This window comes from Ovis canadensis, chromosome 3 (assembly GCF_042477335.2).
Source record: "Ovis canadensis isolate MfBH-ARS-UI-01 breed Bighorn chromosome 3, ARS-UI_OviCan_v2, whole genome shotgun sequence".
Classification (NCBI taxonomy): domain Eukaryota; kingdom Metazoa; phylum Chordata; class Mammalia; order Artiodactyla; family Bovidae; genus Ovis; species Ovis canadensis.
Window position 1 is genome coordinate 136,953,314 of NC_091247.1, and position 14,078 is coordinate 136,967,391.

At 37.8% G+C, this 14,078-nt stretch overlaps 1 protein-coding gene and 1 pseudogene across 4 annotated transcripts in view; one reads left to right on the top strand and one right to left on the bottom strand.

Annotated features, from left to right (window-relative positions):
* Positions 1–14,078, bottom strand: part of NR2C1 (nuclear receptor subfamily 2 group C member 1) — a 40,496-nt gene that overhangs the window by 22,904 nt on the left and 3,514 nt on the right. For all 4 annotated transcript variants that reach the window (XM_069584224.1, XM_069584222.1, XM_069584223.1 and 1 more), the window contains exons 2-4: positions 8,984–9,055; positions 3,839–4,069; positions 724–805 (exon numbers count right to left, since the gene is read on the bottom strand). In XM_069584224.1, the coding sequence (XP_069440325.1) occupies positions 724–805; positions 3,839–4,069; positions 8,984–9,037 (367 nt within the window). In that variant the 5' untranslated portion in view covers positions 9,038–9,055. The remainder of the gene's footprint in view (positions 1–723; positions 806–3,838; positions 4,070–8,983; positions 9,056–14,078) is intronic.
* Positions 5,343–6,215, top strand: LOC138435190 (small ribosomal subunit protein eS1 pseudogene; annotated as a pseudogene).

The following is a 14,078-nucleotide window of genomic DNA, read 5'->3' on the forward strand; positions in this document are numbered from 1 at the left end:
TTCGCATAAAAACTATTAACAAACTGAACATACTCCAGGAAAAGCTCTAGTACAAGTTTTGTAATGAAGCTATGGGAAAGATAAAAATGATGAAGGAAAACAAGCTGGGCCCTTAAACTTATCTCACTGGTACTTATGAATATATATGAATAAATATGGGTATGTATTTCTGGGCATGAAGGAACAATGGCCAGAACTAAAACGGTGTAAACCTGAGAACTAAAAACAGGCCTGGAGAAATGTCTGCTCAACTATGCAGAGCATTTCATCAGGGTTCACCAGAGCTTTTCCACCTCAGTAATCTATTACTCTGTATTCCTAGAATGAGAACAGGGCTCAACAGGCAGATTAATAATCTAATGTTATATGTTATTAAGGATCACAACTAATTTTTAAGCAAAACTTTTGACAAAACTGGTTTCACATTCAGAAAAATTTCCACATGTTCAGTTTACTTTCAAAAAAGTGAAACTGCCTTTCATAATTCTTTGAAATATGCATTTTATGTCATTGCAAGATCACATTAAACTGCAGTGAAATAAAAAACCTTCAGGTGAATAAAAAGCTCTGGGGGAAAATCAGTTAAATTTCATAGGCTACAAATATGAACCATAAAAACAACAGGTTCCTTTATTTTACTTTTTACTTTCAGTAGAAGAAATGCAGTAGTAAGGCAGTTATTTTAACAACACAACAAATATAGCAGGTTATTTGTAGTATTACCTGATGCTTTGTCTCCACATACTACGCAAAGATCAAAAACCTTATTTGGTCCTTGTTCTGAGGAAGAATTATCTGTTAAGAACTAAAGAAACCCCCCCAAACAAACAAACAAACAAGAAAACAATAATTTGTTGTTACTCAGTAATACTCTTATGTAAAAAATTAAAAGAACTTTCATATTACTTTTTGCTTTCTTTTTTGTAAGTTATTCTGAAACTTTGAACTCTATTATTATGCATGTATCAATTAAACTATTCTTAATTTTCTTTACATAAAGATTAAAATTTCAATGTTATAAAAAGTACAGACAGAAATAATACCTTTTTGGTTTGTTCCATAACAATTCATTAAAGTAAAAAGGGTCTTAAACACACAAATACATGAGTATATTTTTCACTGTATCTCACCCACAAAGTATTCACTATTCATACGGATCACATCAAATTACTGTAGAAGTTATCTGTCCTATTGTGACATTTGTCTTTGAATAACTCAGAACATTTCCCCATAGAATGATATGACTAAAATAAGCTATAATAGCATAAAAAGAGAAATCTAACTTTTTTAAATATAAAAAGGTTATGAAGAAAAAAGAAATCTGTTGAAGCATTTACTTTAACTATGGAACATGACTGATGTACAAAGGTATAAACTTTTCATTCAGCTGTCTAAGGATTGGGTTAGGTGCAGAGGTTGAGAACACGGACTCTGGAGTCTGTTAATGACAGCAAATTATTAGGGACTAGATGGAGTGGCCTTGGGCAAATTACTAAACTCTTTAAACTATATTAAGAGCTCATCACTAGGTACAGCTAATATAATACAAAGAAATACTAGTTTCTTCTTTTAGGTTTATCCTTCAGTCTGTCATTTTCTTTCAATCTTTTGAAATGTGAACAAATTAAATTCAAGCTTCAAAATGGTAAAAACCTACCCCTGCTTTAAAACAGCTCACAAAATAATCCTCTACTTTGACTCTTCCTTCTCTTAGGGGTGTGAATGCCTTCATGAACAATTCTGATTTTAAAAACTTTAAATAGTCATTAAAATAGCTGTCCCAGGGAATTCCTTGGTGGTCCAGTGGTTAGGACTCTGTGCTTTCACTGCTGAGGGTCTGCGTTTGACCCCTGGTTGAGTAACTAAGATCCTGCATGCCATGCAGCAAGGCCAAAAAAATTTTTCAAAAATAAAACAGCTGTCCCTTACTATGTTACAGTAGCATAATTTCTTCTTATATCACCATAAAAATCAGTCTTCAGTGAAAACTTAAAAACAATTTCTGGTATTAGATATCCTTTGAAAACATCTCTGACAAACATCTATCTTTTCAAAAATAGCATATCTACTGCAAACAGTGCTAATCTTTTATTTGTTAATTTCCTAAGGGTGGAAGAGACACTGAGGTTAATGGGCCTGCCCACATCCCATCTTAGGTCACTAGAACAGAAATCAAATCTTGGCCCAGGGGAATTCCATCCTATACCTGTTTCTCTTTCATTGCTCTTAGAGATGCAAAGTACTGATATTATTTTTATTTTTTAAATAAAGAAAACCTTTCAAAAAGATTAACTTCAAAGAAATCTGATATACACCTTTTCAGCCAACTGATGTCACCAGTCATAAATATGATGATAGGAAGTACCCTTGGAATGATGTGATGAAAACGGCACTTAACGTCTGCTAACTACTCCCCCAAACCCACAACCCCAGTCTAACCATGAAAAAAACATCAGACCAAGTCCCACAGTAAGGCAATTTATAATATACCTGACCAGCATAACTTAAAACTATCAAAGTCACCAAATGTAAGGAAAGTCACAGATAAGAGGAGTCAAAGGAAACGAAACAAATGTACTATAATTTGGTATCCTGGAACAGACAGACGTTAGGTAAGAATTAGGGAAAGCTATGGAATTTAGCTAATGTATAAATACTACCGGTTCATTATTTGTAATAAATATATCACACTAATGTAGAATGTTAATAAGTAATTGTGTGTTGGGCGATTATATGGGAACTCTCTATACTAAATGCTCAGTATTTCTGTAAATACAAAACTGTTCTTAAGAAAATCAAGCCTGTTTATGAAAAAAAAAAAATAAAGAAATCAGGGTATGGATAATGCCACACATTTTTTTAGTGACTTCTTTCTAATAACTTTATATATTTTATCCATTTTCTACATTAACTGTTTTTAAAAGTAATATAAAATTGTGTAACTGGAAGAATAATAGAATCTATGAGGATATATAGGCATAATTTTGTATCTTACGAATTTGGAGCTTTTCAATTCTAAAAGGAATTTTTCTTTTAGCTTTTCATCACAAAATATGGAATCCAATTTTAAGTTAGTACCCTCACCAAAGCTTCTGGAGGCCAACTTAAGGGTTCACTGTTTTTATATTCAAACATAGCAACCAGTGGTAAAAACAGCAGCTACGTAATTGTATAAAAGCCTTAGCTGGCTCTTTGAAGAATAATATATAACTAGCAAAAATAAAAAACAATGTAAAGTTAATTTACAGTACTGACTGAGTTCCAGTGTTAGAGCATCCCATAGGCTAGACTGCTTACTACATTAGTGAAGATGTATGACAAAAGGGAAGCAAAGGCCACAAAGCTGCTAGCTATAATATGGACTTCTTGATCTGGCAGCTGCTTGTTCACAACAGAGGCATCTTGGTCTTGGAAACTGCAGTCACAGAATTCTATAGATGCTCCTGATTTGGAAGTTTCCTAACTGCAAAAGCAGAAGGTCACCTAGAATCAAGTTCTGAAGCAGGCTCCCATAGTTATTCTTGGAAACCTGACCTACAAGTGTTCCTTCAGCCTTTCTATCAGTACTTTGAGCTCTCTACATTCTTTGTTAAATTCCTTCCTGCCCAAACCAGCCAGAGCGGATCTTACTATATGCCACTAAAAACCCACCAAAATATACGCTGTGAGCATGTGTGAGGAAAAGTATAGTGGCCCATAGGAGAAGGTAGCACCTAATTTTATACAAGATCTTTTCCTACTGAACATGCAGGATATAAAGTCTTAATGTCAGGACTTATTTTATGATATGCTTTTTCTTTTTTTCAAGGATAAGATTAAAGAGAAACTCTGAATTTACCTGGAGCTGTTGTGTAGACAAATCAGGAGTTGTAAAAAATAACTGGTTGACACCTGCTGCATCTGGGGTCGTGAAGAAAACTTTTCCTGGAGTAGAGTCTTGCCTGGCCAGAATGACTTTGTTTGGAGTAGAGCCATCGTGATTTGTCAGAATGAACTGTTTGCCTTGGGTATTATGATCAAGTGCTGTCACAATCTGGATTTTCTGGCCAGTAGGCTGCTCTGTAACAATCTAATACAATCATGTCATTAGTAATTAAGTCAATTTAATCTTTTTCCTTCTCTAAGGACAATTTTTCTCATTTCTTCAGACAAAGCTAGACTAGAAAGCATACCATTACATACATAGATTCAATGTAATACACATAACATACATACCATTTAATCTAGCAATTCTACTTCGATGACATCCTACCCTACAGAAATAAACAAATGTGTAAATAAAGCTACAATAGTAAGAACACTTGGACTTCACTATTTTGATTCCTTCCCTTCCCCTCCTTTCTACCTTTCATATACATAAACATATACTGGGTATATTCTATTTGCCAATCGCTGTTTGTTCTGGGTCCCTGGATATAACAATAAATAAAACAAAATTTTTATTCTCATAAAGCTTTAACTTTAGTGAGGAAAGGCAGATAAAAAACAAGCAAATAATATTGTCAGGTGGTATTATGTGTTACAAAGTAAAATAAAGCAGGGTAAGCTGGGGGTTATTAATGGAATGAGAGTGACGAGGAGATAATATCTCAGCACAGACCTGAGTGAAGGAACAGACCAAGGCTTAGGACTAGCTAGGGGAAATGCATCCCTAGTAGAGGAAGCAGCCTGTGGGGCAGGAAGACTGTATTTGATATTGCTGAGGCAAGAGACACAGCAAGAGAGCTGTGTGAATGAAACTGGATGGGAGAGAGATTTATGATCGGAAGTGGGATGTGAGAAACAAAAAGGGCCAAACTGAAAAGGGTCTTGTAGGCCATACAACATCTGATTTCCTCCTGGATGACATGGAGATCCACTGAAGGGCTTATAGAGCAGAGACGTGGCAGGATGTTTTGCAAACAGCATCTTTCTAGATTTAGTGTAAAGATCAGACTGTGAATGTTTAAGAGCAGAATTAAGGGAGACCAGAAAGGAAGCCAGTGCATAAACACTGGCAGCACCTGGGCACTGTACACAGGCAGAGACACAGGCCAAGACCAGGGCAGTAGCCACGCTAGCGGTAAAAAGCGGTCTGGGACATTTTATAGAGGGAGAGGCGACAAGATACGCTGCTGGACTGGATATGGAATATGAGGAGAGAAGAGTCGAGGATGATCATGAAATTTTGGCCTGACCAATTAGGACAGAACTGTCATTTACTGAGACAGAGCAGTCTGGAGAAGAAAAAGTTCATGAATAAAAAGAATAGCCTAGCATTGAGGGTTTTCGTTGTAGCTTAGCAAATATTTTACGGAAAAAAACTCATTAAGCCAATTAAATTCCCTGAATTCAATTTTAAAATGGCAAAGCTGATTTGTTTCCAAGTTTTTCCCATTTCTCTGAAATTATTTTCAAGACTACTTTTTACCTTTTCTGGCTCTCTGAGCAGCCCCACGGTGGTCGACAAGAACCAGCGCCTCACGAGAGGAGGCAAAAAGAGAGCCAAGAAGAAAGTGGCTGACCCAGTTTCCAAATAAGATTGGTATGATGTGAAAGCACCAGCTATGTTCAATATAAGGAATACTGGGAAAACACTGTTCCCAAGAACTCAAGGAACCAAAATCACATCAGATGGCCTCAAAGATTATGTTTTTGAAGTGAGTCTTGCTAATCTGCAGAGTGATGAAGTAACATTTAGAAAATCCAAGCCAATTATTGAGAATGTTCAGGGCAAAAACTGCCTGACTAATTTCCATGGCATGGATCTTATCCGTAATGTTGTATTCCATGGTCAAAAAGCGGTAAACCATGATTGAAGCTCATGTTGATGTCAAGACTACCGATGGTTACTTGCTTCATCTGTTCTGTGTGGTAACTAACAAACGCAACCATCAGATTTGGAAAACCTTTTACGCTCAGCACTAGCAGGTATGCCAGATCCCCAAGAAGATGATAAAAATAATGACCTGAGAGGTGCAGATGAATGACTTGAAAGAGGCGGTCAATAAATTGATTTCAGATAGCACTGGAAAAGACTTGCCAATCTATTTATCCACTCCATGATGTCTTCATTAGAAAAGCAAAAAATGCTAAAGGAGCCCAAGTTTGAATTGGGAAAACTCATGAAGCTACATGGTAAAGGTAGTAGTTCTGGAAAAGCTACTGGGGATGAGACAGGTGCTAAAGTTAAATGAGTTGGTGAATATGAGCCACCAGTCCAAGAATCTGTTTAAAATGTGTACTTTTAATGATGACAAAAGATCTTACTTGTGGTAGAAAAAAAAAGACAACTGTTTTCTGCACAAAATTTACAGCACAGTTCTGAATCACTAATTTAGTTTTTGTCTAGAGCACACTGTATTGATTATGGCTACTACCAATTTGAGTTTCCGTTGACGACCAGTATTTCTACCATGCCCTATTTTCCTGGCTGCAGTCTTAACTGTTTTGTTTTGCATAGGTTATTTCTACCAAGTCTAGTCTCCATCCTCCCCACTAACAATTCCTGCAATTTTCAATGATACCTATAAGAGGTTTCAGTTCATCTGTAATTTTACCATGTAAAGTTTATGCTGTTATACATTTCATTTTAGAATATTCCTATCAGAAATATTAATTGTAAACTGAATAAAAATCTAATGGCTCACATTTATTTCTTAGAGACAAGAGCATCAGGTACATGCAGGGTCCAACTGTTACTGCCTGGAAACACTTTGCTTAGATGGGTAAAAGTATGTTTATTGCCGCACAATAATTATAATTAGAAACTGAAGTGATCCAAGTAGCCTTCAATAAAGAAGAGTAAATAGATTATGGAAACAGTTCTCAGGTCTTAGGATTTCTTTACATGCCTAAATAAATAAATAAAAATCACTGAGAGCCCAAACAGCTTTTATTTACATAGGTTGTATCTATTGATATTTACCATATTGAAATTCAAATAGAAAAAATTTAAAATATTATTTCATTTTAAAATAACTCATTAAATATTAACATATTTATTTAATGAAAAATAAGTACATTTTCCAAACAAACAAAAAAATTAGTGGAGGACAGAGGCACTGATTTACATTTTTGCAAACAGATTCAATGTCTGGCTTAATAGAAGCTGGATACTCATACGTGCCTGTGCATTCAATCTGCTGCAAAGGCTGTTTTGGTTAAAAGAAAGAAAGAAAATCCAGCCTTATATTTTTTGCGTAAAAAGGGGAAGAATATCTTAATTGCTTCTTCAAATTGTGTCAACTGTTCTTTGATATGACATCAAAACTTGAAAAGTGATAGCTTTTTAGAGGTTAGTTGCAATGTAGAATCAGAAACTACTGGGTTGGTCAAAAAGTTCATTTGGGTTTTTCTGTAAGATGATACAAGAGACTCGAACTAACTTCTTGGCCAACCAATATATTAAAATCTCTTGGTCTATCCTGCAATGTGAATCCTTCACTTATGAGTGATTTTGTTACATCATGCACTGGTCATTTGGAAAACGCTGGTTCAATGAGTTATGCACACCTTTTAAATTGTGACATATTTTAACATATCATGTAACGGGTAGTCTCTGGAAAATTACACCACATATTTGTGAGAGAATTATAGTGAGAAGACAAACAGCATTTTAGTACTATTATGAGAAAATGGTTTGGACCTTGCTGATTCTGAGTCCCTAGATGATATTTTGAAAACCTCTGGACTATGGAACTTCTTACTAGAACACAACTGTTTATATGTCATAGATCTCCTTCTAATGGTCCAGTAAACCTCAGATTTCGCACCCTCCAGAAACAGTCTCTGACTAGATCCTCATACCCCACAACTCTTCATTTGCTGTTTTTCTTCCATGTTCCCAATTCCCAATTACACTCTACACAATTACCTATCATAGCACTGAACATATTCTATTTTTATTGTCCAATTATTCAACCATCTCTCACTAGATCAAAGTGAACTGAAATCAGTTCAGTTCAGTTGCTCAGTCGTATCCGACTCTTTGCAACCCCATGAACTGCAGCACGTCAGGCCTCCCTGTCCATCACCAACTCCCGGAGTCTACCCAAACTCATGTCCATTGAGTTGGTGATGTCATCCAGCCATCTCATCTTTTTTCGTCCCCTTCTCCTCCTGCCCTCAATCTTTCCCAGCACCAGGGTCTTTACAAATCAGTCAGCTCTTCGCGTCAGGTGGCCAAAGTACTGGAGTTTCAGCTTCAACATTAGTCCTTTCAGTGAACACCCAGGACTGATCTCCTTTAGGATGGACTGGCTGGATCTCCTTGCAGTCCAAGGGACTCTCAAGAGTCTTCTCCAACACCACAGTTCAAAAGCATCAATTCTTCAGCGCTCAGCTTTCTTTATAGTCCAACTCTCACATCCATATATGACTACTCGAAAAACCACAGCTTTAACTAGATGGACCTTTGTTGACAAAGTAATGTCTCTGCTTTTTAATATGCTGTCTAGGTTGGTCATTGGAGAAGGACATGGCAACCCACTCCAGTACTCTTGCCTGGAGAATTCCGTGGACAGAGGAGCCTGGTAGGCTGCTGTCCATGAGGTCACACAGAGTCAGACACGACTAACTTAGCAGCAGCAGCAGCAGGTTGGTGGCCATAACTTTCCTTCCAAGGAGTAAGCGTCTTTTAATTTCATGGCTGCAATCACCATCTACAATGATTTTGGAGCCCCCAAAAAATAAAGTCAGACACTGTTTCCCCATCTATTTGCCATGAAGTGATGGGACCAGATGCCATGATCTTAGTTTTCTGAATGTTGAGCTTTAAGCCAACTTTTTCACTCTCCTCTTTCACTTTCATCAAGAGGCTCCTCAGTTCTTCTTCGCTTTCTGCCATAAGGGTGGTGTCATTTGCATATTATTGATATTTCTCCGGGCAATCTTGATTCCAACAATCAAGGGTATCTTTTATCTCTGTGCCACCAAAACCTAGCAAACTTATTTGTATAAATCAGTTTGGTTAAGCAGTTAATGAATAGTAAATAAGACATACCTCTCCCATTTGTTGTTCGATAATTTGATGTGCAATTTCTTCTATGGATGCCATGATTTGATTACCAGTGTCCTGCCAAAAATAAAAAGATGCTTTTTCACAATTATACCCACAAAACACATTAACTGAAGAATTTACAAATGAAATTATATGATAGCTAGGATTTGCTTCAAAATATTCTGGTTGTGGGAAGAGGGAGAGGGTAGAGGTGGGAAGGAATAAACAACTGAAGATTGGCTGTGTGTTGACAATTATCAAAGACTGCTGACGCTTATACAAGAGTTCATAAAACTATTCTCTGCTTTTACAAATTTTGAAAATGTCTATTAAAAAAAACTTATTCAATACCAAACAATTTCACTTTTCAAAGTTACTGAAGACTAAACCACAGACCTTCGATATAGTTCAGGAATGGCTTATTAATTAAAGAAAGTCAATCCAGTCTATAAACAAATACATCACTGTAGCCATTTAACATACTTTTTAATCAGTATACTGTAAAAGCTGACAAAATATTCATTCAGAAGACTAGAAGATTTCTCCATAATTTTGTGATTGTTCTTACGTGGTAAGTTTAATTTGAATTTTAACATAAAACTCTTCAAAGAGATTTGAGAGTCAGTAAGATTAACAGATTGACTTTGACATTTGTTTTTTCTCTATATCAGGTAGTCAAGAATACAAAAATCATTTGACTTTATCATATTATATACCATCATAAATTGACTAATATTCTACAATTATAATTAATATTAATCACCAAACTGTTTTAATTACTTGTCTTTCAATCACTTTTAAAACCTTAAATGTTTCAATTACTTGTTCTAAAAGCAATATATAGTATTTAATCACTCAACTATCTCCCACTTGAAAAATAGTGCCAGTTAAGTGCCCTCAACCTCTCTGAAACCCAACCAAGGAGACGGTTACTGGCAAAGCCTGTGTGATCTAGGTCCATGATGGAACACGAATCCTCCCAAACTCTGCTCCATTTTGGCGGGGGGTGGGGGGGACAGGGTGTCATTCTTCCTTTTTTGGGGAAAGGTAACATGTTCAAAACAGAACAGCCCTATTGATCCACCCAGTATTCCAGAGTTCCAGAATTCCAATAGCCTTCATTCATTTCATCCCATTTATGTCCCCTTCAGTTCATGCTGGCAGACATTTCTGCTGGCATGAATTCTCAGAAATCTTTGTTGCCTCCCATGCAATTCATGTGGGTTCATGCCACCAGACAAGAGAGTCCTGTACAGAGCTCTTGTGGGTAACTGCATCTCTAGTCCCACTATGCGTTCTATGTAGATCTCAAGGACACTGTGAATGCAGTCTTTTGAACAAGGCCGCTTACTTTTCCTACATGAAAAACTCTTCCTTTGAGACTTAAGTGAGTTATACCAGTTTTTAATGTCATTCATTCACTTCTCTTTCAATTACATTACTTATTGAAGACTGACAGACTGTTGTCCTGTTCCTGCCGTTCTCCCAGTTTCTTGCCCTCTAGGTCCAATAACATTCACCCACTTGCTATTAATACCTTAATACTGTGGTGCCAGACTGCTCTAATGTATATACTTAACATTATTTTAGCTCTTAATGTTCTTCAAAGCCTTCCCTTTAATTATAGGATGTGAGGTGCCAATGGTTAAACCTTCTATTTTAGCCATATGTACTACTTGTAATTCCTTGAATTTATTACCATGTTGCTTCATATTGCCATGTCTCTGCTAATGGCTTCTCTCTCTACCACAACTGCCATGGAATCACTAGATCAACATGTGTTTGTTTTCCAAGACTAAATTTAACTCAAAAAAACTGAGGAAAAAAAGGATTCTTTACATATTGTTGATGTAAGTCTAAACTGAAACAACCTTCCCAGAAATTTGCGAATGTTTATCAAAGCCTTAAAACTTTTCCTACTCATTGATCCAATAATTCATGCAATATTCTTCCATTCAACAATAATTGTTGAGTGTTTACTATGAGCCAGGAAGTTTTCCAAATGTTAGGGATATATCTTTCTAAATGTCAGGGAGTATTAAAACAAGGGCTTCCCTGATAGCTCAGTTGGGAAAGAATTTGCCTGTAATGAAGGAGACCTGGATTTGATTCCTGGGTTGGGAAGATCCACTGGAGAAGGGATAGGCTATACTCACTCCAGTATTCTTGGGCTTCTCTTGTGGCTTAGCTGGTAAAGAACCTGCCTGCAATGTGGGAGACCTGGGTTTGATCCCAGGGTTGGGAAGATCCCCTGGGAGAATGGAAAGGCTACCCACACCAGTATTTTGGCCTGGATAATCCATGGACTGAATAGTAGGAGAAAAAGACAATAAAAAAAATATACAAACATTCTCAAATATTAATGATGACTTCTCTAAGTGGAGATTTACAGGCCACTTATTTTCTGCTTTTTGAATGGGTATCTACTAATGGGTAATTAGAAAAGTAAACATTCCTTCATTTATAATCCACTGTATTTTGTGCCTATTTATCTTCTAAAGCACCTGGGTTTATCTGTGTAGATGATAAAAAAAACTTCTAAAGTAAAAGAACTCGTAGTTTTCCTATGGACTAATTTTTTTCCAATGAACCTGTAGTGTTTAACACTGCCTGGTATTTGTATTTGAACTCAGAAAGCATCAATATTTACTGAAAGATACTTATCAGGCACTGTGTGACTACTAGACTTCACAGTGACTAAGAGACAATCTCTGCTGCATGGAGCTTATATTTTAATAAGGAAACAGATTTTTAAAATTACCATGTACTAAATGCTACGAATGGAGAAGGTGATGGCACCTCACTCCAGTACTCTTGCCTGGAAAATCCCGTGGATAGAGGAGCCTGGTAGGCTGCAGTCCATGGGGTCGCGAAGAATCGGACACGACTGAGCGACTTCACTTGCACTTTTCACTTTCATGCACTGGAGAAAGAAATGGCAACCCACTCCAGTGTTCTTACCTGGAGAATCCCAGGGACAGGGGAGCCTGGTGGGCTGCCGTCTATGGGGTCGCACAGAGTCAGACACGACTGAAGCGACTTAGCAGCAGCAGCAGCAAAGGCTACAAAGTAAACTAGGAAGTAGTGATAAAGAGAAAAACAGAGAAATATAGGAGGGGGTTTATGACAATAACCTCAGATATGCGGATGACACCACCCTTACGGCAGAAAGTGAAGAGGAGCTAAAAAGCCTCTTGATGAAAGTGAAAGAGGAGAGCGAAAAAGTTGGCTTAAAGCTCAACGTTCAGAAAACGAAGATCATGGCATCCGGTGCCATCACTTCATGGGAAATAGATAGGGAAACAGCGGAAACAGTGTCAGACTATTTTTTTGGGCTCCAGAATCACTGCAGATGGTGATTGCAGCCATGAAATTAAAAGACGCTTACTCCTTGGAAGAAAAGTTATGACCAACCTAGTTAGTATATTCAAAAGCAGAGACATTACTTTGCCGACTAAGGTCCATCTAGTCAAGGCTATGGTTTTTACTGTGGTCATGTATGGATGTGAGAGTTGGACTGTGAAAAAGGCTGAGCGCCGAAGAATTGATGCTTTTGAACTGCGGTGTTGGAGAAGACTCTTGAGAGTCCCTTGGACTGCAAGGAGATCCAACCAGTCCATTCTGAAGGAGATCAACCCTGGGATTTCTTTGAAAGGAATGATGCTAAAGCTGAAACTCCAGTACTTTGGCCACCTCATGAGACGAGTTGACTCACTGGAAAAGACTCTGATGCTGGGAGGGATCGGGGGCAGGAGGAGAAGGGGACGACAGAGGATGAGATGGCTGGATGGCATCACAGACTTGATGGACGTGAGTCTGAATGAACTCCGGGAGATGGGGATGAACAGGGAGGCCTGGCATGCTGCAGTTCATGGGGTCACAGAGAGTCGGACATGACTGAGCGACTGAACTGAACTGAACTGAACTGAACTGAACTGAGTGTGCCATAGAGTCACGTCAATAAATCAGACTTTCAATCCCATTTTTACTATTTACTAAATGTTTAACTACATGTCAGTCACTTAAGGCTGTTTGTTTATAAATGAAATGGATTCAGTAAAACCTATCTCAAAATATTCTTGTAAAAATTGAGTTTGTGAAAATATCTTTGTCAATGTATGCTATTGTTCAGTTGCTAAGTCATGTCCAGCTCCTTGCGACCCCATGGCCTACAGCATGCCAGGCTTCCCTGTCCTTCACTATGTCTTGGAGTTTGGTCAAACTCATTTCCATTGAGTCAGTGATGCCATCTAACCATCTCATCCTCTGTCACTCCCTTCTCCTCCCGCCCTCAGTCTTTCCCAGTATCAGGGTCGTTTCCAATAGGTTGTCTTTTCGCATCAGGTGGTTGAAGTACTGGAGCTTTTGCTTTCGTCCTGCCAGAGAACATTCAGGGTTGCTTTCCTTTAGGACTGACTGGTTTCATCACCTTGCCGTCCAAGGGACTCTCAAGATTCTTCTCCAGCACCACAATTCAAAAGTATCAGTTCTTCGGCACTCAGATTTCTTTGTGGTCCAACTCTCACATTGGCACCAATGACTACTGGAAAAACCATAGCTTTGACCAAATGGACCTCTGTCGGCAAAGTGATATCTCTGCTCTTTAATATGCCGTCTACGTTTGCCATGGCTTTTCTTCCAAGGAGCAAGCATCTTTTAATTTTGTGGGTGTAGTCACCATCTGCAGTGATTCTGGAACCCGAGAAAAAAAATTTGACACTGTTTCCACTTTTCACCCATCTATTTGCCAATATATCAACATCTATACACACACACACACACACATATATATGTATCGGTGTACAATGGTCTCTTACAGGTAAAACGTATTCCCTGACAGCTGAATAACAAAGTGCTCAGTAAATGAGCAACAGGTCAGGAGAACCATCACACCGGAGTCGGAGGGTCTGGGGAAAATCTTACAGAAGAGACATTTGAAACAGGCACTGAAGGATAAGCGTTTTTACCAACCTCAGGGACAAAGCAAAAAAACAGGAGGATGCTGCCTTTACTACTCTAGAGCTAATTAAGATACAGAAGACATACAGTCTTAGATTTTTGCCTCTGATTCTTCTTTTTTCACATTTACCTCAATCTC